At 35.5% G+C, this 27,502-nt stretch overlaps 1 protein-coding gene across 1 annotated transcript; it reads left to right on the top strand.

The window, feature by feature from the left end:
- The first annotated feature begins 20,283 nt into the window (after window positions 1-20,283).
- Window positions 20,284-22,349, top strand: LOC135074803 (uncharacterized). Its single transcript, XM_063969183.1, has 2 exons — window positions 20,284-20,317; window positions 21,205-22,349. Exons 1-2 carry the CDS (start codon window positions 20,284-20,286, stop codon window positions 22,347-22,349), a joined length of 1,179 nt encoding a protein of 392 aa, XP_063825253.1.
- Window positions 22,350-27,502: the final 5,153 nt, after the last annotated feature.

Raw genomic sequence — 27,502 nt, 5'->3', positions numbered from 1 at the left:
TGTTTTCATATTTACGAATAATAGGAAAAGTCATAAGACAAATTGAAATATCTTTTAAACGTGTTTACATTGGAACATCAAATGAATTAGAATAATCGTATATCTGCGCGACCTATTCGATTATTCTATTGTTTGATCATTATTTTACACATTGAAATATCATCCTAGCACACATGTGAATAAAGTTTAATATCGTCTGGTAAGATATCAGATTGACAAATACCTGGATGTGTCTCTATGCGTGGGAGGTTCACACTCTGCCCGCTATATAGGGTGTGTCAAAAATGATCGATTCGATTGCTATCGAGCGGTAAGATAGGGAAGTGTTTGTTATTTATTGGTGATCAATTTTGTGCATGGAGAAATTTGATAGACGGTGGGAAGCGAGGCTGTACTTTGGAGCATTACCAACAAAGTCATTTTGAGAGGAATTGATATTTAGTTATATGGTCTAACAACAATTTGATTATAAAGGAAATTAGACATAACAATGGAAAAATAGTAGTAGTATTAAGGTGTTTATCATAAAAAAAGCAGAAAATTCTATTGATGCTCGGTAATCAATAGATGAAATCGATTTAGTTCAGTTTCAATATTTAGTCCGTTACATATCTTTGTTTGAGTAGGTACCTTCTTTATTTGATACGTTGCTGTAACAATAATTTGCATAGATATATAAATTCTAGTTCTTTATCCGCTTGTTAGGCTGCAACGTTGGGCGTTGGGACGATTAAATAAGTAGACTGACTGCGTATTAAGAGCTCATTTATTAATAGTGTATAACCTTATATACTATGTAAGGGATGAGAGTGTGTGCGTGCGTCGTGACGCGCATACTACACCTCACCCGTTTTTTTTTTTTTTTTTTACAAAGTGAATGAAAAAAAATGAGATTGTACAAAATTGGGTACTTGACGCCATTCTCCAATAATTCGTAAGATTGAGTAAAATTCGACAAACAAAAAGATGTAAATTTGTAGTGTCAAATAACCATAACAATAAGAATTGAAAAAAATAAATAAAAAAATCTTAATCTAAACGTGTTGTTGACAACTATATCAATAAATATCAATTTCACGTTATAAAAATAAAGTCACATCCCAATATTTCGTACTAGTACCTAAGTCATATCCATTCAATTTTCCATTTCCGAGATAAGTACATCAACAATTCTTATGAGGTGGCCACCCTCATGTTTTAATAGTTAGTAGATCTACTACACTTACAAGTCATTATTTATTTATTTATAGTCGACTTATTATTCATTTCATCATTTCATCATGGTACTTTTATAAAATGTGCGCGCACTTTATAATAATATTTATTTATAATAAATCATTTAAATTAAGGGATAATTTTAAGACTTATTTATGTCTCCAACTATTCTCACAGAGATATCTAGTATGCACCATGATCGAACGAAGGATAATTCCCCTTAATATTATTTATTTTAGTACCATGTTTACATAATATTCATATAATATTTCAATATTCATTCAATATCTAACAAAATACTTTACAATCTCACAAACCTACGCAATCAATGCACAAGAATATCTTAAAACTTTTGGGTGATCAGTCCAAAATAATTAAAAGTATCCTATGTAATGAATGCATGCCTAACTTTTTGCTCACCTTTACAAACAATATCAAACTATTTTATAACTTTTCTTATCATAATTTCAAACCAAAACCTGCATTATAACAACACACCTTTATCTCATATAGCCTTCATCATTTAATAACATTAACGTACATTCCTATGCCTACAATTTTCTAAACTCACATAACTTTTCAATTAACTATATACATTGTATAAATTATATTCATGTCATATAATCAAAATTATTCCTATTATCGTCTTATCCGTGTAATATTTTTCATATACATAATTTCAGTCATTTTTCTAAATACATAATTTCTAAAGTTACATAAGTACTGATATATGTACTGTAATAAAATCATAGTTAAAACAAAACAATTAGATTTCAAGTAAAATTATTTACGTTCATAGTCGAAAAAGTTAAAATGTATGTAAATAAATCATTATGCAATATCTATTGTGTGTTGACCCAAATAAATCAGCAATCGAGTTGTCAGCCAAGTGATATTTTACCTACACTTTGCAAAATATTTTTCAACATATCAATCATCAAATTATACTTATGTCACGTTTTCACAACTAACTTTATAATTGTATCATTACATCAATAGTATAATCGATTACATACTTTGCTAAAAAAAAAAGTCAAAATAATGTTTTACTAAAAACTAAATCCAATCAATCAATAATTCTATTAATGTTCTGTTAAAGATCCATATTAGAGATGTTATCTTGGTGGTCTTAAAAGTCTACAAATATGATACTAATTTAAAATATTTACTTGCATATCAAACATAATTATTGTTTAAAAAGTAAAGATCTTAATTACAGCGAAGTATTGTGTCGATACGCTAGAAAATACCTACATGTCATCATAACGTGTCTGATGCTAAATCACGTTTTGCTGATTTGCAATAAGTCGTATGCGTTGAGTGCAATGACATGACTGAGTAACAAAATTATTGACCTACTTTTAGAAAATCAAATTTTTTAAAATACAAATTTTAGTAATAATATTAATGTAAATAAATCCTAGTCAAATAAAATGTAACAAAATGAGGCTGTTAATTATCACTCGTGTGATTGTAAAAACTAAAAATACTCAAATTGGTTAATTCCTGTTAGAAAAAAAAATATTGCTCATATTTAACTTCTGCAAATAAAATATTATGCGAATTATTCAGTACATTATTATGTTGTCAATAATAAGTCGTCAACAAACGTTATTATTAATAATTTTAACTTATACATAAAAAAATTATACATCTTCAATAAAAATATCGAATTCTATTATTTATTCCTTTGAGTATATAAAATTGCAATTTTGTAAATTAAAATTAAGTAAACTAGTACATTCAATATTTCTATAAAAAATATTCTCACAAAAATAATTTTCTTTAAAAAAAAAAACGTTACGAAATTATTTAAAAAAAAATCATATCTCAAATTAAACCAATAAATTAGCAGTCAAAATTTAAATTAATCTCCAGAATTTAAATGATAATACTTAATAAATGACAAAAATATTTTACCGTAGAATGATGACCTAATTTTGAAGAGGACAAGAGGACTTTTCTTCATGGGGCACAAGGGGACTTCTGCACGGGGACTTATCATGATGTAGGGTTCTCCCGGCTGCAACCACTTCCGTCTCGAACACTCCCGGCACCCTGCTAACTGCTGTCAACCTCATCTGGCTCCATCATCGTCCGGCTCCCAGCACACTGTTGTTACCACATCTGACTCCATCACCGCCCGGCGCCCAGCACATGTTGTAACCACATCTGACTCCATCATCGCCCGGCGCCCAGCTCATTCAGTTCTTCATCACCTCGGTCCGTTTTCTTACTTCTTATCTTCTCATCAGGAAATTCTTGCATTTTGGCACTTTTTTATTTCTATTTCGCGTACATATTTTTAGTTCGTTATTTTTATTGAAGATTTATTTAAGTCCAATATTTTTTAGTCCATTTTGTTTGTTAACATTTCACTTAATTTTGAATATATTAAACATTATTTTAAATAACTTTTATATTTCCTAAACCATCTGCGCAATGCTGCGTGAGCAGCACTGGCAGGGTCGCCATGCAACGTTGGGCGTTGGGACGATTAAATAAGTAGACTGACTGCGTATTAAGAGCTCATTTATTAATAGTGTATAACCTTATATACTATGTAAGGGATGAGAGTGTGTGCGTGCGTCGTGACGCGCATACTACAAGGCATTATATTGTAATATTTAAAGGAGTAAACATTCCCGTAATAATCTTTGCTCAGTGTTTGAATAGTAAATGGTTCCAGTTCAGCTGAATACACACTTACTGTATTTATCAAAAGGTAATAAAAAGCATGAATGAATAGTAACACCGATGATTTCGCATTTTAAAAGTAGCACCTTGTATATGCAAGGACGCGCACGCGCCGCGTAGGCGGCAGTCGATTTACATTGAATAAATAATCCCCTCCCGCGCCCCCCGCTTTCCCTGCGATATCGAGCTAGGAATTTCGAGGATTTCCCCACTTTTAGGGTTGTCGAGTAAAAAAGGCTCGTGCAACTTCTACTTCACTTTAGTGTATAGATGTTAACATCAACAAGTGACGTCACTAGGCTAGTAAATTTAATAGGTACGTAAACCAGCCAAATGACGTCCACTGCTGGACAAAGGCCTCCCCCAAGGTTTTCCACAATGAACGGTACTGCGCTGCCGAAACGAAAAACCAGCACGATTTCCAACAACTATATTTCCTCTTCTTTTCTATATTCGAGTACATTGGGTTACGTAACAGTAAAGCTACAGTCATAATTGAGGTGTATTCCTGTAGATTTACCTAGATTTAGCTATATTTACTGAAAAGAAACGACAAGGAACTAGGTAAGTTCAATATCAGTAATTTGGCAACCCTGATTCAAACAATACAAACAGTAACTTGTCACTGTTGTGTATGCGTTTTTTGCATATTTTTAACAATCTTAAAATTAAATTATGAATCTTAAAGCCACAGGAATAAAGCTTCATATCCATTAGGATACTACAACAGATTACTGTAGAGTGAAAAAAAGTTTATTTATGGTAAGCTTTGTTTGTCCGATTATTGTATATCATTTTGATATTATTGTCACAAGATGTATCTTTTATTGATTGCTACAAATTGTTCTTACTTTATCTCTTGGTCTAGATGGTTTTATGAATGTGTTTAGGTCTATTAAGAATGGCGTAGGTGGTGTTTTATGATTTTTAAACTACTAGTTTTATAGTTTATTAAAAAGTTTAGTGTGACCTTTGCGTTGTGGGCTTAAGACTAATGATGTCGTAAAATACTAATATTATTGCTCTGTGTTGTAGGTTTTATATAAAATGATTGATAATACCTAAATATTTACATTGTGCCTACACTTCAATGCGCGGCAGCAATAAAATGAAATTTATATTTATTAATGCAAAACACGTGTAAGCTTACAGAGCAGGTCCAAAGCGCTTACAAGCTTAAAAATAAAATAAACATGTCAAACACTTAAGTTACAAATAAAATACATGCAGTTTATAAATTAAATAATTTAAAGAAATACTGAATAAGAGAAAATGTCAGTGGTCAAATACATGTCAAAGAGATATGTCACTTTAAAAACAGAACAATAAAAATAAATGTCAATGGTCAAAATACATGTCAGAGAAATACTACTGAGTCAATTTTAAACAGAACAATAAAATAAACAAATGTCAATGGTTAAATAAGTCAGAAAGTGTCATTTAAGAGAAGTCGGAATTGGCGAAATACAATTCCAATCTGGTAAAATATAACTCGGAACTCTACAATTTTGGCAGAATTGTCTACGGCATACTACCACTATGAAACCCGCCAATCAAAATATCAAACAGATCTTTATATCTCCAAGCTATTTAGCGGCTACATAATTGGGACACGGTGTAAAGCTAATATTTAAAGACACAGCACTACAAACAATTAATCAAACTGTTCTCGTTATTAATATCACTCAGGAGACAGATCTAGTGGACTAGATAACGCCCTAAGGCGTAATGCTTGCCTTAGCATATCATCAAAGCACACATTCATCTCCTCTTAATAAATCTAGCAAATCGGATGCTAACAAAATTGCAGTCCTTATTAAGCCGAACTGACGCTCGAACCGGGTACCCTTAATCAATCGGGACGGAGCCCTGGGCAGCACTAACTCATAGGTTGCGGCATAAATTGTGGTGGCTGATTAAAACTCGGCTAACAATGACATTGGTAATGACCGCGGCGCTTCTGAGCCTAATTGCGGCACGATTTGCAGGACTGCATTGTATTAGAAGTTCAAGATCTCTTAGAACAGGTGTGGGAACCCCAGGTTCAGGATCTACCTTTATTTGGTAAGCAGTTTTAGTGCCTTAAGGTGAAACTTAGCTATAATCGACGTAGACTCGTGGCAGGCGAAGTAAACAGTGCATATCATATTTTCTCCCGCACTCACACTGGTTATGGGTGACGTCACACAGAGGCAGGCATAGCGTTGTTTATAATACGTAATAATTAATAAAATATTGGCGAGTGTGCATCTCTGTTTCAATAATTACTTATGGCCCGCCTGCCACGAGTCTTTGCGTCGAGTATAATAATGACATTAGTAATGACCGCGGCGCTTCTGAGCCCAATTGCTGCATGATTTGCAGGTCTGCTATCCGTTAGAAGTTCAAGATCTCTAGAACAGGTGTGGGAACCCCAGGTTCAGGATCTACCTTTATTTGGTAAGCAGTTTTAGTGCCCTAAGGTAAAACTCAGCTAACAATGACACTAGTAATGACCGCAGCGTGATTTGCAGGTCTGCTATCCGTTAGAAGTTCAAGATCTCTTTACAGGTGTGGGAACCGCAGGTTCAGGATACACCGGTTATTTGGTCAGCGAGCAGTTTTAGGCTGAGTTGCACCACCTAACTTTAACGGTAATAATGACGATAACCGATGCATTTTGTATGGAGTTTGACAGATTTTTGACGTTTGTAAAAGTCAAAGTAAGATGGTGCAACCTAGCCTTAGTGTAATGGCGTTTTGGGTCTTACGCCGCGCTGTCTAACAGCTGCCATAGGATCTTAATCGGATAGTGATTCGTAAGTTAAAGAATGCAATAAGCGTTAGATCTAAATAGAGGATTCAAGCATATCGCACGATCGTAATTTGTGTTGTATTCAGTCTGAAATTACTGAAAAAAATAACGCTTTCATTAAGTTTAGGTAGATTTTGACTTTGTGAGATGTCGATTGCCTTACTCTTTAAAAGTCTAGCACTTATACGAGTAGTTCATCACTAATGTGCGAGTGGAAAATTGCAATAGGAAGGTTTGATATTGCATTGAAACCACTAGTGCAGACAATGTAAGTAATGGATAGGTTTCCAGAGCTAGGTAAAGACATCAGATTTATCGGTTCATATCGTAACAACTAAACTATAAATCACAAATCTAATTAAAAATTACTAACTAACATGCAAATATGTACCTTTAAATGCTAATTTGTCGTTAAAATACCGTAACACAGTGCGATTCTCACATCCTTACCCACAGCCAATTATCGTAACGTTATTTATGAGTGCCCCAGGCTTTATCCGTTTCCGATATTATTTATTGCACTATGTATTTAATTAGTGAGCAGAAGTCTAGATCAACCTGCAATCCGGTCGATGTAAAAAGTTGACGCTCTTTGACAGTTATTGACCCTTACGTCTTTAGTAAAGGGATCCTTAAACTAACTGAAGAGTTAAGTATTGTAATAATAATAACAAAGTTAGGTGATGCAACTCGGCCTAAGACCTGTCGTTTATAACTTAAACTCTATTTTTTCATACTGTTTTGTTTTACTTATTATTTAACTAATTTCAATAAATTTGGAGATAGTATCTTGAATATATGAAGGTTGTATGGACTATACAAACATCGAATCACTGTTTCACGTTCTTCAATATTAGCAAAGAATTGAAAAAAATATTTTTTTCAAAGTTTTAGATGAAAAAGTTTTAACATCTTGTTACCTAGGTACTTTGTTCTTGTGGGACAGTTTGTTTTATTTCAGCAGCAATATTCGAACTTTATAAGAACTGAAATAATCCAATAGGACCTTAATATCTTTTATCCCGTTATAAACTGAACAATAAATCACATCTAAAGACAAACTCAGCGGATAAATCTCTCAAATAACACAAGTGCCATTGATACTGCCCGCCCCCACACGGCCCACGATCTCTTAATTTAATTAGCATCGGTCGTAATGTATAATTTGTGGCCACCGGACAGCTGCTGATGGCATTATAATTGTTAAATTGGTAGGTGAAAACGTAATGATCAGTTACAGATTTTGATTCATTACTGCACAGGTTTCGGGTCACCTTAAGCTATTCACGTGGCTGTTTGGGAGCTATTATATCCTATAAAGTATCAAGTACGAAATAATTAACATATTTTTATGATGAGAACTGTTTCAACGGTTCCAATGAAGAAGGAGACTGCTTCTTTTATCGTGTGCAGGACAGCACTCTTTAGTGCCAGCCGTCATAGAAAACTATGTGTAAATTTACTCAGTGAAGCACGGAATCTTATTATTCACGGACATATTGATTCAAGCCTACGTGTTAATTTAAACAGGTATCGAACCATCTGTGAATCAAACTCAGAACTTCTTAAGTATTGAGATGTACAGTGTACACTCTCTTACTACGAACTCAGAAGTTCCTTTGGCTTGCTTTGGATTTAGTTTTTGCTACGTATTTCAATGCGGGAGTACGTTATGGTTTGATTTACTCGTAACCCGCCTACGCAATGCTCCCCGCCCTAAACTCCGCATTTAATACCTAAAAGGTCACTTAACTTTAGAAGGCTCATAAATATGGGTCAAGACAGTAACATTTTAATAGCACCTAATTATACTTGTCTTAGATAAAAGATTAGCTTACCTCGCCAACGTCTACATAAACTTTACCCTCGCAAAATGCAAGCAATTGAATATTTGCCCTATCCAATGATCGTTGCCGACGGCGGGACATCCAGATACATTGAATAGTTAAGCCGTAAAATAGTGTATTGGTCAAACAAAATTTATCTATCATCTTATAATTGCATGGCTATGAAAAGGTTCTATTATAATAGATTATTAAAGCGGCTGATATGCAAAAGTTCACCAAGCTACTTCAGTCCAGCTTTTCAGGTCGGTTTTTTCTAAATACTTATCTAAGCCTGAGGATAAAGGTGTAGCCGAATTACCTAAAGGGTAGCCGCTTATGGTTCTTTGCCCTTTCAATTCATGCCGTTTATCGATCGATAGGGAAAGATAGCCTTCTATTATTGATAGGGAGATTGTTCTGTATTTATGAAATGACACTCAAATATAAATTAAACCAAACAGAATCTGATCTATGCTCGATTTGTAATCGAATTTGAAGGATCATTTCATAATACGGAATAGGAGACATAATTTACCAATTGCAATTCGATTCGTACAAATTTTTTGTTTTTTGAAATACGTTTTTCTTTAATAAATGAACTCTAGTTTAGTTACGTACTATATTACTGTATCAATGACTAAAAGCGATTGCAGTCTGTTTTAGACTGCAATCGCTTTTATATTTAGAAAATGAGTCGGAAAATCGTATCTATCGCCCAGGAGGCCAGGAACCAAAACCCACACAGAAAATTAATGTGTATTTATCCAAACGAGTAAATTACACAGCTTGGCAGCCCGAGCAAGTCTAATTGTGGTGCTTCGGGCACTGCAGCGGTGACCACAAATTTATGATCTGTTGTCTATTTTGCAATATAACTAATGATTGGTGAAAAATAGACACTATTTATCTGTTTGTTTGTTTAGCATCAGGATGCAGAAACGAGATTTTATTGAATTGCTGCGATTTGTTTGGGTTGGTTGGTTGAATAATTAACCTTATTCAATGGCACATTATTATATTTCGTAACTCTACATAGATTTTTAAATGATTGTTAGTAATTTGTATTTCAATTTAGATAAATGTTTGGGTTTACCACAACAGTCCAGCTAATTTGCAATCTTCCAAGTACTGTAATATCGATCTATAAATGATCGAAATTCATAACATTTGTATTCATTGTAATTTGTACCTAGGTACTTAAAAACTTTCGAAAAATCATTGTCGATTTGTATCCCACTAACAATCTCCAACAAACCTAATAAGCATGAACAAAACGTTATAACAAATGATATCTAACAACGATCATCGTTACGATTACCGCGAAAAATGCCTTATACAGCTCTTTACATCGCGCCCAGTAAAAAGAAGTAAGTAGCACATCTTTTTAATGATTTCGAGTACAAATTAAAACATTTTTTATCCCTTTTCACGCACTATAATTGAACAAGAAATATGTAATCCAAATTCTTTGCAATTTTCGCTATAAACTTTAGAATTGTGTTCTTGAAATGGAGTGTAGAGAAACAATTCTAGTTAGAACTTTAAGTTACTCCGAAAGAATTCGCATACGTTATGTAAATATTGGGAAAAAATGTTGTAAATTTGTATTTAACGTTAGCTAATAAGTTTCCGTAGAACATAAATTCTTGGTAACATACAACTTTGGTGTTTTTCTTGACAGACCTTTTCAATGGTGTCGGGTAAGTTATTATGTAAACAAGGCGATATAATTTTGCTATTTGAGGTAAAAACTGTGACGAACAAGGCGTTTTCAATTTGAGAACTATGTGGATTGAGACATGGCGATATGGATTGTGTTTAATTTATGTATCTATGGATGCTTTTACGTCGGAAAACCTAATTGTTTACTGCTTTTTAATTACCTTTTTAGTGAGATAAGTAATTGTCATTAATATGTCGGCAATGCGACAATGTAGATGTGTAATTGTAAATTAAGACAATTATTTACTATTTACGTAATCTATGATTTCTTACGTAGTCTGTAACAATTGAAAATTATACTATTCTATGTCTTTTGCACATGCTTTATATTTTTATTTACTTAATAACTAGCTCGTTTAGCTTCATTTTAATAATTCGCAGGCACGCGACTTCGCACGCGTGAAAAACCATTACCTATTTCCTAGGATGATGAAAAATATAGTTAACGTCCTTTTAAGAACGATTCGTATGAAATTATTTTTTTATTTACACTTTTGCACATACAACTGTACAGTGGCGGACTTAATGCCAGGTGGCATTATCTGCCAGTCAACCACAGGTCGAGTAGAGAGACTAAGGCGGTGAAATTATGTGTCTAAATCACAAAATTCTTTAAATTTTTCTTATCTTGACTATGGAATCATTGGTGGTTAAAATCATCCCCTTTCGGATCAAACAGGGTTTCCTTACATGTTGTGTAGAAGGGTAGAGACCCCATTTATAGCTCCTGTCTTTTAAAATTAATGTTTTATTACTTAAAATTTTGAGTATCCAAAAACGGTGCAAAGATAGCCAAAACCGGTACTTCCACCCTATATTTTTTCCTATTTTTCCTAATTCAACCGCGACATGTTCTGTGAAGTATAAATGCGCATAACCGTACATTTTCCCGTGCATTTGACAATAAACAGTCCATCTGTTAGCACAAAATTAATTGCAGTAATTACTGGTAGAGGGCCCTTTTCGTAGAAGCCGGTGTTTCTATTGAACTACCCGTGAAGTAGTTCTAAGAAGCTGTCGCGGGGCTCTTCTTTAAATTCATACATATTCAGGAAAGACAAATGAAGTTGTTGTTTAGTAAGTATGGGTGTTTAAATTATTTATACTTAAGTAGTATTTTTTAAAAGCGTGTATAAAGCCTATTCGCAGAAAATAAATTACTTTTACTATCCATATCGACAAGAACCTAATGTAAACAGTAAATATAAAAAAAATCATAAATAAGATTTAGGCTCCTTATTAAAAATATAATTATTTTTGTGCAAGTTTTACATATTTCTTTGCTGATTTCGATGTTCTTATGTTTAACCAAAGCCGCATTTTAGTACCCAACTAAATGCAGTTATACAATATGAAAGTTAGAACCAAAAGGGCGCCGAAAACAACTTACTTGATCTACCCTAATAAAGTATACTAATGCCGGCACGCGGCGCCGTTGTCCATTGCCTGACACTGATACATTTCATTACATTTCAATGTAATTTGGTCACACCTATACATCATAATTTCCCCGTCAACTTAAATGTTAACAACTTAATACACAGCTTCGACTATTATAAAGTTATATGACATAATTTACTGGTCAGGAAACGTTTGAACTCGCCGAAAAGATATTTGTTGCAGATAAAAACGACAGAAATTGCATTGAAATTAGTTTGATAGTAATCAGTGATTGCTTAAGACGTGTTCGTAATACTCTATCGTTCTAATTGAACCAGTATTGGCTCAGCTGGACTGGTGAGAAGATTTCTCCAACCCCCTACTTAGTGCTTATTGAGAGAGATAATTTAATTTTTATGATTTAAGTACTGGCTTTGATCCGACCTGCGCCAGCGAATAGAGCAGTTACAGGTTTTTTTACACTTTGCTAAAAACTGTATTTTGCGGTATGGTTAACCAGTAAGGTAGGTCCATTTTTAAATTACCTCATTATGTGAACATTACACCCTTATGTATTTTAATTCGTAATAGTTTACATTAGCAGATTTCGTACTGACATGTTAATGATAGTGCTAAAAAATTTAGCAAGTGTTATGTATACGTCTTATTAACTTATACGCTCTCTGAAAAACATCAATCTTTTAAACTGCTATCTCCAACCCGCCTGTCAAGCGTGGGGATTATGGCAAAACCCCCCACTATAGTGAAGGAGGCTCATAGTCCAGCAGTGGACTGTGAAGGGCTTAAACAATGAGATACGAAAAACCGTAAACACTTAATAAACTTCCTATATTAACAGACTTATCTACATTATTTTAGGAATCGAAAATGAAAAATTATCCTAAAAAGTCTAACACACAAACATACATGTTGTGTAATGTATAGATAGCCCCAGCCCTAGGTATGTTCAGAAATAGACAAGGCTTTCCATTCACATCTACACGCTTCCGAACTGTACCTCTAGCATGAACAACTTTAAAATTCAAATTCGAATTCTTTATTGCTCCAATGTTGGTATATAAAAGTTCTTACATACAGACAAAGAGCCGAATCTTCGAATTATTTGCGTATTTGACAAAATTCGATACTCAACCTTCGAATTATTAAACGATAACGTGACAATTGTGACTGTCAAAATAAGTTTCGTGCAACCATTTCTCGTACTAAGTTCACTTTACGACACGTTCACAAGGGTGCTACATATTTTAATTTTCGTACCAAATCTTTTGATGGCGCAAACGATTCGAAGTCGAAAGTTCTTCGTGCTAGAGGTACTGGAAAACTGAAGCAAATCCCCTCGATTAATATTCTAAGAGAGAGCGCTATAGTTATAAATTAAATTAGTATCGTTGACATTCTAGGCTACGTGTTTGAGTGGCCAATAGGCAGGATCTGGCCGATGTAATGAGTTCTTATTGAGATCGGATCTTCTTATTTAGTTATTAAGAGATAACAGCTACCTTGGGGGAGGCCTTTGTCCAGCAGTGGACGTCATTTGGCTGAAACGAACGAACGAACAGCTAGCACTTGCCGTAGAATAGAGCGTACAGGAGCGCAGGTGCCGCGCACTTTAGACTTAGTCGCTGGTTAGGCTGGGTTGCACCATCTTACTTTAATTTTGCCAAACGTCAAAAATCTGTCAATCTCCATATTTCACTGGTTATCGTCAAAGTTTCGGTCAAAGTATTTTAACTGTAACAATGACAATAACCGGTGCTTTTTGTATGGAGTTTGACAGCTTTTTGAAGTTTGTCAAAGTTAAAGTAAGATGGTGCAACCCAGCCTTAGTGTTGCAAGCTAAACATGTTAGGTTGATATTTTGTTGAATAGTGTAGTACTTAAACTTTTTTCACTTTTGCAAAATAACATTAGCTATTCCTTTCTTGTCTTCTATTCTCCTCGGTTTTTGTTGAAGCCATCTTGTTTTGTTGTCATGTTAATTGTTTTTTACAATCTTTAGAAAAATATTAAGTTATAAGTTATCTACTTATAAATGAAATTATTGTGTATCTAACACCTTTATGATGTAAATAATATGACTGACTGTCAGGACCTTTGTTAAAGTACTCTGGTTCAGCTCAAAGTCTCAGTCCAAAGTTCCTACTAGGATTTTGTGTATTCTTATCTTGCGATAAAGTCTTGAGTCTGTACTCAACATCAGGATCCGTATATTAATGCCGGTGTATAATTAGAACGTGTCTTAGACCGCATACCCGCGCCTATTGAATGTTCGCATGCGACGAAATTGTTTAAACGCGGCGTCTACGCAGAAATTATTTTAATAACTCGCCTGTTACTATGATTGATGAGCGAGCTGGTTATTTAAGCTGGTTATGGAATAAAAATGGTAGCAAAACTAGGGCCTGCTGTACTCTGTTGACGGGAGAGTAACGTTACGCGTAGTGGAATACTAGCTTTATCCTTTGTTGACAGAGTTTAGTAAGTGCCACTACACCTATGTGGATAGTAGGCCTAAGTGCACGAAGTGTAACGGATTGCAAGTTCATCAAATCTATAATAGTTATATTAAAGCTCGATTACCTACCACTTACTGATTTACTCACTGATCAGGGGGGTTTAGAGGGGAGAGGGATGCAAGTGACATTTCCAAGAGTTGTACAATTTTTTTAAACACGCAGCTTTACAAAACTTTTTGGACAAAAAAGATGACGGCCCTTGGAATAAGCTCAAATTAAAAAACCTGGCAAGTTTTTTAAGAGCGTCTTATAAAAATTCTGCCTTAAGCGTAGCATGAAAATTATAAGGAGTCTAATGTACAAAACAGGGATAAGTCTAGAAAAACAACGGTAAAGACTTGTATGCTAATTTAACTGAAGATGGGATAATCTCGCTGATTATGTTTAAAAGAAAATGTTGACAGCATAAAAGCCGCCTACGGTCACGCAAGCCACGCGCCTCGCACGTGGCACCACGGCTATTGCTAACAATTTGTGTCCATATTTAAGTAGGACTATTTTATTAATTTTACATGCTAAAACTGTCTAGGATTTTTTTAATAAAAAAAGTAAAAAAAATATGGCCATATTATGACACTAAGTTTGCCTTTTGTACCCTGTCCATTGTTCAAATTGTCAATTGACTGCTGCTAACAACGCAATATCCCAAATATAAAAAAATCTGTATCACTTAGTGTAATTTGACAAAGTAATTTTTCACTTATAAAAGTGTCCTAACTCCTACCTGGAAATCGAAACCAGGTTCTCCATATCGATAGAGTTCAAATTTCTAACTATAAACCACTCAAGGCTTTTTGAATTAGAATTCACTAACCGTTCTGTTAAGTGTTGTTAGATGTTATCCTTAAAATTGACTTCCCGAGGAAACCTTGCATCCCGTATTCTTTCCACGTGCACATTAAGATTTAATACAATGTATTGCAATTCAGATTGCAATCTTCGGTTTATACTAGTGTTGTGGGGCGAACCGACGAGTATCGATACCTTCAGGTAAATGGTTCATCTACTATTAATAGGACTGATGAATTCGTTAAGGCACTGTTAGGCTGAGTTGCACCACCTAACTTTAACCGTGATTATAACGATAGCCGGTGTATTTTGTATGGAGTTTGACAGATTTTTGACGTCTTTCAAAGTCAAAGCAAGATGATGCAGCCTTAGTTTTATCACATAATCGAATCGCTACTTTTGAGCTCATACATTGCAATAATACCTATAAATAGCTTTATTACCAAATGTTTACTACAGAAACGCCGTCCATGCAAAACATTTTGTTTTGAATTATGGATATATTTAAGACCTTGATCCTAAAATTCAAATTCATTTGATTAATATACTGCAGATCCACTTTGCCGCTGTTCAACTCTACACTTACTGATTGGATTTTATTCACGGTCAAGCTTTAGATCCTGGCCAGTGGCCACACAGGAGCTGTAATGGTGTGAACGCGAGGTGGATCCATCCCGCGTCCATACCATAAAAGGCAGATCGATACGACGAAACTATCGATTAACACGAGTTAATTTTTCTACATCACTGGCTCGAATCTTCAAGGCGGCATGACAGCGTAATAAACCAGCGCTTAAGGTGATGGAGTGTTCCGTAGATTGGATAATCTATTTCTACATAACCGAGGAAAGTATGCAAATATATTTGATTGGAATTAGAGAGAATGTAAAGCCATCGGCTGCGATCGGGGAACTGTTAACGCTTTTAAATTAAAAAGGTGTGATGGGGTGAATTAATTGAAAAATCAAGATTTTTAGTAAGATTATATTCTTAGTTATTATAAATTAATCATTGGTATTTTTGCATTTATAGTTAATATCTGTAGCTTGAAGCTAAAAGCATCCTGAGGCAGATCTTTTTTCAAGAGGAAAATAATTTAGAAACAGAATTAACCTAGCTTCGTAGCTAAAAAATATTTTTCGCCAAAAGCTATATTTTTTCATCGATTATTTATTGATCAGAAAACAACCTAGTAAGGAGAGTAGAAAAGTAAAAATTATCAATGTATCCACTATCCATAATTATCTTACTCACAAAAATGCATCTGCGTCAAACGCAGGATTCTCAGCTTTACGAATTAATTTAACGAAATAACAATCCACATTATCTAACAAATACAATAGCAAAATTACACCAATAAATCTGGCATTGCAAATACCTCTTTGTGTTCCACGTGAAATGATGCATCTGTATAATTCACCGCTGGTTTTCTGCCTAAGAGGTAAATTTATCAGCCTCCGCTCAGATCGGGGGGATTATTTTATTTAGATGCGCCGGCGCTCCGACGGGAGACACGCGAGTACGACAGCCAAGATTTAGGCAATAAATATCGGGATTATGTTCGGTAGTATGGAATGGGAAGGAAGGATTTAGTAATATTATTAGATAATAATAGATACCGGTTGCAAGGGCGACACTTCAGCCTCTCAGACAGACGTGAAATTACGACTGTTACTGTCACGTTACATGAACTAAGTATGGCATAACAGTCCTAATGAGTGAGAAAAAACTGTGAAACAAAATAAATAAAATGAAAAAATTTAATGGTTTTTCTTTTTAATGTTAGGATGAATTTACACTGGTGAGTTTCTTAGTCCTCATTTCAGTTGCCATCGAATGGCTTCATATGATGCGGTCTCCACATTTAATACAGTGTTGTTAGTTATTTACTAAGGTAGCTTCTTTTTATACCACTTAGGACACTTTCTGTTTGGTTTATGATTTAGTTAGAGGTAATTTATCATACTTCAGATTATCCTTCCTTCCCCAAATTATGGCCCCCCTACATTCCGTAGCAGCGGGGGGCAAAGGGCACGCGCTCCCGCAGCTCAGCAGCGCTAAATGCACAAAGTGCACTTCTTATGCAAATGTAGCAGCATACTGGACCATTCACACCCTTGCAGATTAGTGTACCTATTCTGCAATACCCAGGTGTTGCGTTTGGTCAAAATATGTATACGTTAATATGCGCAAAATGAAACGAAATGAAAGCAAAGACGAGTGAACTATCCTTTTTGCTCCCCCATCTCACTAGGCATTTAAAACCGACAAAACATTGTTTATACCTATGCTATACTCAAGTTGAGTCCTAAAATGTCTTAAAAGTTCAACTGGCAATTTTCGAGTACCTAATAATCACGTAAGATGCTTCAACCTAGAGCCGTTGTTGTAGAGCAAAAAGGAATGCCATTTCTTATCAAAACAGCTTTTGCCATTGCCACATGCCATTTCTTATCAAAACAGCAAATTGAAGATCCAATCTTTGCGAAAATTTCAACGATTTCCATCTTTACCTGTAATGGATAATTTTAATAAAATTAACACTGGACGACGGACGTATCAAAGTTCTTTTCTGAGATGCAATGCAATGTAATTGTCTAGCTTTGCCTTACGAAACCAATGAGTCATCAACATAAATTGAGACAGAATGCAAATGTATGCAGAAATCGGCAGATATTAGCACAATTAGTCACAGGCTGTGTCCGACTGGATTCCAGATGTTCGGTCGTAATTAGTCGACTTAATTTGAATGTTATTGACTCGTTACAGGACATAATTCAGGATTAAATATGTTGCGGAATCGGCACCGGATTCCGCTACTAGAATGTTTAGTTTGATAAATGGACGATGACTAATTATTGATTGTAGGTACACTACTGCTGTACATATGAGTACATCTGAAGGAAATTATTTACCTACCAAAATTGGTTTACTTCCAAATCTTTGAAGCAATGTGCTACTGTTGATTTGGAAATTGCTTCTTTATCGCATTGGTGTAAGATGTATTGTTAGGTTTAAGTTTTGCTAAAATGTTTTTTTTTCGTGAGAGTACACTGGCTGGGGTAAAGTATTGGGTAGAAAATATGTAGGTATTAAATAATTTGACAATATCTGACTTGTCTCTGTAACACACGAGACTGTAGCGCGACGTAGGTGCAACACATGCTTACAACTTAATCTTTTATACCCGTCTTCTCGTCTTCTCCCTTACTCCGTCTGTCTGCCAGCTTTAAGCTACTAATAACACATTTTTACAGCAATTACAATTAGGCAAGTGGTTTGCAATTCGCTTGTTACCGATCGTAAATTACCAAAATATACATCTGCATTCACTTCACCAAATTGAGTGTTTAAAAAACTCACTACAATCGAATTAACTTCGGATGCGGTCTTTAGCATTAATGTTAGGTCTGCGTGGATTGCCCACATAATGATAAGTGGACACTTACTGCAAACCACAAACTGACATTTCAAGTACTTAACAATCACTTAAAAATAGCCGTAAAAGCGTAACGAGACAATTACGCGGGATCCGCGGGTAAAAGAACAAAACGCTATGTTCTTAAATTTAAATAGATACCTACTTTCCAAGTAATCGACGAAAGGCGAGTATGACTCTACATTTTAGAACATACCTATTCAAGTTTCTTATATATATTTATAATAGCGAAAGGTTAATGATTGACTGACTGACTCACTCACTCCTTGGGTTGGGGGTTCCTTTTAGAACGGATTTTACGAAACTCCACCCCTAAGGGAGTAAAACGGGATACACGAGTACGAAGTCACGCGCGGCCGCTAGTTGAAAATAAATTAATGTGCTATCAATTTTTTTTATTACGCAGAACATGTTAGGTATTTGTGATATCTGCCTTGTTAGTGCCTATTCATTCTTGCCTTGAAAAGGCTCGGGAAAGACAGGATGTAATATTTAGTATAGTGAATCTCTATACTATACAATAAACATACACCTAAACTCGCATTTCAAAAATATTATTTTTGACTTCACCGATTGTTAAGACCCAGATATAAAATCTTTTCAATTTTTTATATCATCATGATTAAAAGATACTTCATACGGAACACTAAATCGTGCAAAGCCTCCACATACAGCTGCTTCTCCTTTTTAATGTTCTTCGAGATGTCTCCATATCTGTCCGGCGCATGTACAGTCGACAGCACATCAAGCTATACATTTTCGTTGCAAAGTCGCCCGTATCGCAACTACGTAAGATACCACAGTGTTTACGTTGACGTGCTGTTGACCGTACATAAATGCTTGCTTTAAAACGGCTGACGTTTTTATTTTATGCCGTAACATATCAGTACCTAAATGGAACCCTGGAGTTTAATTGTTATTTTATAACGATAATGAAAATAATTTACTGGGCATATGCGAACAGATGCCGTGTATCGCGCTGCTTTAGTCATAATAAATTAACTTGTTTGTTATTAAACTAGCTTCAATTTGCATGAATTCTACGAATAACAAACATATTTAAGCAAATTATTACGTAGATATGACTAAGCTGACTTTTATGTAATAAGACAGTGTTAGACAAGTCCAGGCTAAGACTGAGTTGCACCACCTAAGTCAAAGTTAAAGTAAGTTGGTGCAACCCAGCCTTAGTTGAGTTTTTTGAGTTTAACGCCTGCTTTCACCATCCTAATTTTTAAGTGACCCCTATGGTAACACATAATATGAATTTAGTTTTCATAGAAGTCACTTAATAATTAGGAATTGATGGTGAAAACGGGCATTAGTTGAGTTGTTTTAAAATCGTATCGTATGTTGACGGAAGGCCTCTGTCCATTAGTCTGCAGACCTGCTCTCTACTTCTAAAGGCTGATGATGATGATGTTCTAACTCAGAACTTTATCTGAGGACGCTGCGAAAAAAGATCTGTAAATTCTTACGCGATTGGCGTCACTTAGTAAAAGCTATTGAATTAACTAATGAAAATAGCGGTCTTGAAGAAAGTTACGATAAAAACGTTAATCCAGCATCAAAGTCTCAACAAGCAATTTGATATTAAATCAAGGAGCAATAAACCTTTCACTGTACTTCAGCGCGCGGCGCGTCTAATCGCCTAGTTTGGTCTAGGACAGGGATGGCGAACCAATGGCACGTGTGCCACTAATGGCACGTGAAACAATATTTTGGGCACGCCACCTATCACAAGGTACTATGTTTTTTTTTTGTTTCAGCCAAATGACGTTAACTGCTGGACAAACTACTGCTGGTCTACCTAGGGATCCCACAACGACCACACCGGTCCGACCGAGCTGGAAGGCGTAGTGTGATAAGCAGGCCACTAACTTGATGGTCCAAGGATCTGGTGAAGGTCGAGGTAGCAGTAAGTAGCTTGGAAGCGGGCAGCACAGGGAATAAAATATTACGAAAACAGTTTTTTTATGTAGCAAATAAAGTATTTTCAATTTAGTATTATTAAAAGGATTATATGACGGCACGTCTTTTTTTTAGGAAAAATGGCAGGTTGAAATAATGGTTCTCCACCCCTGGTCTAGGATTTCTTTATCATCGGGCTCATCCGCTGACGTCCGGCAATCGGTTACACTCGATACTTTTAGCATAGAGAATCGTCCGTCGGAATCGGAAACGAGTCGATAATGATTAAATCGTTAGTTAGTCGCTGGGAAAATGTTTAGTGTTCCTCATAAACTAAATTGAATAGGTAAGTATATGGGTAATATTTATTAGTGTCAGTCTTGTTCTTACATAATTTGTTTTACATTAAATTTCTATAGAAATAAAGTAAGATTTCTAGAAAATCAAGCCAGATTCTCTTTTAAAGAATACTTCACATAGCGTGTTTTAAAGTGGAAAATACTACCGGTACTTTAAGACTGGTAATTAAAGATAACACAAGTATAATTAAGTGGGATCATTTTAATTAAATTACTAAATATTTACCAAGTATCCAGCAGGTAAAAAAGTTCAGTAGATACAGGGACAATGTTTACTTAGGCTGAGTTGCACCACCAAACTTTGACCGTAACTACTCGTATAACGATAACCGGTGGTTTTTGTATGGATTTTGACAGATGTTTGACGTTTGTTACAGTCAAAATAAGATGGTGCAACCCAGCCTTAATATGCTGTCGTCCGTAGGTTGTACCTAGCACAGGCTTTATTATAAGTATATCTTTATCATTGAAAGAATCTCTCTTACTTAGAGCACTGATGTAATACAAAGGTATACATTATACATAATCTAAGTAGAGCAACGTGGTTTCGCTGTCAAAACGATACGGGGCTTCCGTACTGTCTCCACTATCGCTTCCATCACACTCGCACAATTTACTCCACTAGACTTGAAAGTTCAAGAGGTATGCACGGTAGAACGTGCTAAGCTCACGGGCTGCTCTCCATACCTCTCTTCAGATATAAAATTGCATAAGCGCACACCACCAACTAAACTTGCTCACCCTGCCACTAGACAAGGTATACAATTTTCTTCAGCATATGTCCAAAATGACATCGATAGACTTTGCCCACCTGACAGCACCAAAATATTTACTGACGGCAGTAAACTGGAAAATGGTGACGTTGGCGCAGCATTCGTTATCTATAAGCCGAATGATGCGCCCATAATTCAGAAACTTAAACTACACAATAGCTGTACCGTCTTCCAAGCTGAGCTACTAGCTATAGAACGCGCTGTTAGATGGGTCCAAGATTCTAGTATTGAAAACGTAGCCATTTTCTCTGATAGTCTGTCTGCCCTACAGGAGTTAGAGAATAAAAACACTACCAACAGTCTTGCAACAAAAACTCATGATCACTTGCGAAGCCACTCTGGAAACGTGAAATTTGTGTGGGTTAAGGCCCATGTGGGTCTCGAAGGGAATGAAGCAGCAGACGAAGCTGCGAAAAGTGCTGCAACTTCTCACCAATCACTCGACTTCGCGAAATTCCCAATCAGCCATGTCAAACGACTCTCACGCGAAGCTAATAGGCTTTGTAGCGAAGAACGTTACACTTCTTCTACTACAGGAGTGCGCACTAGAACTTGGCTTCCAAGCCTGGACAGTGTAACAAAACTATATGCAATAGTGAAACAATCGCTCCACTTAACTCAAGTCCTTACCGGTCACGGCTATCACCGGCAATACTTACACCGGTTCAAGATAGTCGCGACCGATAAGTGCAATTGTGACCCCAATACTGTCCAGGACATTGACCACCTCCTTAAAGTATGCCCAAGATATGCCCGGCAAAGGGAGACACACATAGCCTTGTGTAACCATTTAGATGTGTCTCCATTTGACATACCTGAAATGACAACCAGGGAATTAGCTATTAAGTCTTTCGTGGAATATTGTAAATACATTGTAAATAGTCTGAAGGAATATAATGGTACTTAGTTAATAATAAGTTAATATTGAAGGGAAAAAGAAAAAAAAAAAAAAAATTAAAACGAAAAAAAAATATAAAAAAAAATATATATATATAAAAATAATTAAAAACAAAAAACAAAAAAAAATACATATATAACATTAAAAACAAAAAAAAATATAAAAACAAAAATGTATAAAAAAAAAAATTGTATATAACTATCATCATCATCATCATTTTTGTAAATATTATTGACTCACGTACTTTTACAGTTTGCTCGTACAAAATAGCGAGTAACTATTCCACTCTCTCTCAAAAAAAAAAAAACCTATTTAAGAAAGTCAACATCTACATTTTTCTCTAATTATCTGGTAATAAACTACAAGACTAAAAAAAAAAAAAAAGTAGAGCTATTGCCTTGCGCGAACGACGCATGCCGTTTGCCCAAGCGCTTCGTCTGAAGGATTGATACGGGGATTAGAATCGGGGGTGGATGGATGGGATTGCAATCGGAGATGCGACATGGATGTAGGAAGCAAGATCTTAGATCTTATTGGCAATGTGCTATATAATTAGCCAACTGTGTCTCTGTTGTCCAGTGAGAAAAGAGGTGGACTCTAATTAATTCTTTAGAGGTTCCGTGTTAACACTTTAGTCAGATACCTACGAGTATTAATTATTGTTGGCTTAAATTAACTTGTAAACGAAATATGACTCAGTCATTTAGTCAAACAACTGCACGTAGGAAGATTTAATGAATGCTGAAGTCGAAGCGCTGGTAGGGTAAAAAGAACTCTCTGTCTCTTAACATGTAGAGGCTCCTTAAGAGCAAAATATTTGACGATTTGTAAGCACTATACTATAATAGTCTATAACAAATAAAAAAAAATGACTTTTGACTTTGACTTTGCTACTGACAACTCCAGTCTTGTAGAAGAGTTTTGGGCTGACACTGTGTAGGTTTTATTGTCGACACTACAAGAAGATCAGCCTCTCTAATTTACCATTATTAATATGGTTTTTCGTACACCCTACGTTAGCCAGATGGTTAGCGGGGGTTCCATGTTCGCATGTTTCTCCTTTAGTCACCTGTTGCGACAGATAAAATAGATAAAATATTGAGGAAAGTCCATAAAATCGTATCATCAAAAGCCGAAACCTTATGTCATTATGCTCGTGCTTTGTCCTCGAGATTAGAAATAAGAACTATGTAGTATCACGTACGGTGATGCCAGTTTACGCACTGTTAGTTGAGGATATATTTTTTTTTTTTTTTTTGTGGGTATCTCACTTTACATCTTATTTGACATTGGTATCCGTCGTCAGTCACGATTCAGTGCTCTGCCAGTTCGCACTTCTTCTACTTATATACGTACCCAGTGTTAAAAATAGTGTTTTTGTGTCGTCAAAATGCCGAACGAAAAATGTCAAATGAGGATAAGGAACATTTGCTGAAGAAAATAAATAAATTGGAGCAGAAGATATGGGGTGCTGAACGTCGTTCAAGCGGTTCAACAGAAGATCATCGTTACACATTACCATAATGCGAACAACCATCCCGGGTTGTCTCTTTATGCCAGTTGTGTTTTTTGTCTGAGGGTTTGCGGTTTAACGTTTGAGTTCTACTCCTACCCCTAATTCAGACAATTGGAAAAATCGCAAGTTCATCGCCTTCAACCAAAAGAAGAAGAAGAAGAACATCATCATTACACATTACCATAATGCGAACAACCATCCCGGGTTGTCTCTTTATGCCAGTTGTGTTTTTTGTCTGAGGGTTTGCGGTTTTACGTTTGAGTTCTACTCCTACCCCTAATTCAGACAATTGGGAAAAATCGCAAGTTCATCGCCTTCAACCAAAAGAAGAAGAAGAAGAACATCATCATTACACATTACCATAATGCGAACAACCATCCCGGGTTGTCTCTTTATGCCAGTTGTGTTTTTTGTCTGAGGGTTTGCGGTTTAACGTTTGAGTTCTACTCCTACCCCTAATTCAGACAATTGGAAAAATCGCAAGTTCATCGCCTTCAACCAAAAGAAGAAGAAGAAGAACATCATCATTACACATACTACCATAGTGCGGGCAACCATCCCGGGTTGTCTCCTTATGCCAGTTGTGTTTTTTGTCTGAGGGGTTGCGGTTTAACGTTTGAGTTCTACTCCTACCTCTAATTCAGACAATTAGAAAAAACGCAAGTTCATCGCCTTCAACCAAACGAAGAAGAAGACAGATGCAGTAAGTTCTATCCATTATTACACATACTACCATGGTGCGGGCAACCATACCGGGTTGTCTTCTTATGCTAGTTGTGTTTTTTGTCTGAGGGTTTGCGGTTTAACGTTCGAGTTCTACTCCTACCTCTAATTCAGACGAATACGGTAAATTATTTTTATTATAATATTATCATTACACATACTACCATATTGCGGGCAACCATACCAGGTTGTCACGTTATGCTAGTTGTGGTTTTTTGTCTGACGATTTGCGTTTTAACGTTTGAGTTATTACCTACCTCTAATTCAGACGAATACAGTAAATTCTATTTACTTAATACAATATTATCATTACACATACTACCATATTGCGGGCAACCATATCAGGTTGTCACGTTATGCTAGTTGTGGTTTTTGTCTGACGATTTGCGTTTTAACGTTTGAGTTATTACCTACCTCTAATTCAGACGAATACAGTAAATTATATTTACTTAATACAATATTATCATTACACATACTACCATATTGCGGGCAACCGTACACGGGTTGTCACGTTATATAATTTGTGTGGTTATTTTTGTCTGACAGTTTGCGATATTAATATATACTTGCCTCCAAATCAGACGTTCGTAATGTAATGATTTATCTATATCTAAGGGTTTGCGGCACTAAAAACTTTGCATTAATAACCTACTTCTAAATCAGATGTTCGAAGTTAATTATTTTTTTAAATAATAATTACCCATACTACCATACTGCGGAGCTGTGTGATTTTTATAATATGATGGTTTGCGGTATTATCAACAATACCTACCCTCTAAATCAGACGCAGAATCCTAAAAATATTACGATACTTACGGTATTGCGGGCAACTACAACGGGTTGTAATTTTACTGTCTTACCTACTTAATTCTTCAAGTCAAGTAAGTTCAAGTCTAAGTTTTTCGGTGATAACAATTTGGCGATATTTAATTTTAAATTGATATGAACGTTAATATTACTAGGCATGCAGATAATTCGTTTTAAGTTGTTACCTACCCGCTACATATTTTAGCAGGCAGTCAAAAGGGCTGTTCCATACTGGTAAAAGTACATATCACATTAAAAAAAATGCAATAATGCATACCTACTTGTTTAAAAATTGGGAGTTGTCTTAATAAGACATAATTTGATGGGTTTATATCCACACTACCGGGTGGTGATATGATACACGCCAAATCGTTAGCAGGTGAAAAACCATTAGTGGCTATCGAAACATTGGACTCAGAACCCTTAGCCTCGAACCCTGCCGCCGCCGACGCTGCTGCTCTCGTTGACATCTGCGCCGCTTCCGCTGCTGCTGAAACTAGAAATCAATTAGATTCGACACCTGCAACGCTGTTGGTCTGAAACAGCTGCGCCCCTTCATGATGAGATTGTAATATTGGTGATGATCCTGTGTAGGACAAGCCTCAACACAATTACCTTAATATGAATTTCTTATCGATGCCAATCGCATTTTCTCGACTGTCTACTAAGAATTCCTTATCAGAAAAAACGTAATTCTACTTAGACTCATTAAAGATAAGATCAATTATTACCTACTTTGGGGCCAGCTGGCGCTGTGTGAAATTGTTAAAAGACTCATCTATTTATTTATTTATTACAAACACCGAAGATTGACGCCATGTCTTTTGATAAAAACTTTCCAAAACACGAAAAACTGCCTAGCGAACTTCAAAGTTTGGGGCTGATCTGGAATTGAATCCCAAAATCAAATCAGCAGCCACCAAAAAGTCCTTTCTTATACGAATTTAACCTTGAAGGGACTTCCCCGAAAGGCAGACAACCGATGAAAACAGAGGACTTGACCTCCTGACTTTCAAAACAGTCATCACGTGTCATGCTCGTGAGCGCACCAGCCGCATCCAGCTCAGAACCGCAACAGTTGAATCTCGTAAAATATGTCGGTTGGCTTTTAAATTTTTACCATCAGTGGTCACTAGTAATAAGTGACTCTGTTGTACTAGGATAGAGTTATGTGATTTCAATCTCACAACCAATAATAAATGTCAGTATAAATCACATAATACATGATTATATTCGGACATAGAAAAATTGCAATTATATCAGGCTATTCATAAACTTATATTAAGTGTCATGAAATATAGTACTCCGATGTCTCAACTACGGGATGGGGGGCGGCGTGTTACGGGGAAACTTCTGGGGACCCATGGTCCAACATCTATTTTATTTTATTAATATTATCTAATATTAAAAACATAATAATTATAAGAATTAATCTGCAAAGATTCCAAACATTGACCTTTCTTGGCCTAAAAGTATTTACTAAGGATCTTCAAAATTTTCAGTTTCTCAGAATGAAATTCAGTTTTGTACACCGCATAGGTGGCGTGCAGTTTCCCCCCACTTAACACAAATAAAAATAATTGTGGCAATGATGCGAAACTAGAAAAATCATTATAATCATCAATACACAATGATGTGTCCTATCTAATGACCTATCTTATCTAGATAATAGCATGGTAGATACCGAATCTTGAAGAGTCCATTCAATATTAGTATGGACTCGACATTACCAAATTCACCATTTTATTATTTTTGCATTAGGAGAACGTGGCATCGTTAATTTTGCTAAATTCGTTATCGTTATATACCCTAAATTAGATAGGTACCCTGATGCATACGCAATTAAAATTTTAAGACAACAAGGTCAAGCTTATTTCTGCGGTTTCCTTCCTTTTTTGTATTACACATACATTGCAAAAATCACATGTGATCAAGCGACGGGTATACTAGCAGTACCCTTATAATGTAGTCTAGCTTTGTTTCTTTAATTGGATAAAAATAAAAACGCTACATGTGTCTAAATGTCTCATATAAAACGAAGATTACATCTTCATCTATCTATGGATATTATATCTTCATCATTGTCTGATGATCAAGCAGTACAATAATTGTTCAA

The sequence above is a fragment of the Ostrinia nubilalis genome, chromosome 9, assembly GCF_963855985.1.
Source record: "Ostrinia nubilalis chromosome 9, ilOstNubi1.1, whole genome shotgun sequence".
Taxonomy (NCBI): Eukaryota; Metazoa; Arthropoda; class Insecta; order Lepidoptera; family Crambidae; genus Ostrinia; species Ostrinia nubilalis.
The sequence above is the reverse complement of the archived record's forward strand: the minus strand, read 5'-3'. Positions and strand labels throughout refer to the sequence as shown.

Excerpts from the sequence above, each read along its gene's own strand:
- LOC135074803 (XM_063969183.1), top strand. The coding sequence starts at position 20,284 with ATGGTCCAAGGATCTGGTGAAGGTCGAGGTAGCA. Across the intron at positions 20,318-21,204 it reads TGGTGAAGGTCGAGGTAGCA|AGCAACGTGGTTTCGCTGTC; the intron begins GTAAGTAGCTTG and ends TAATCTAAGTAG.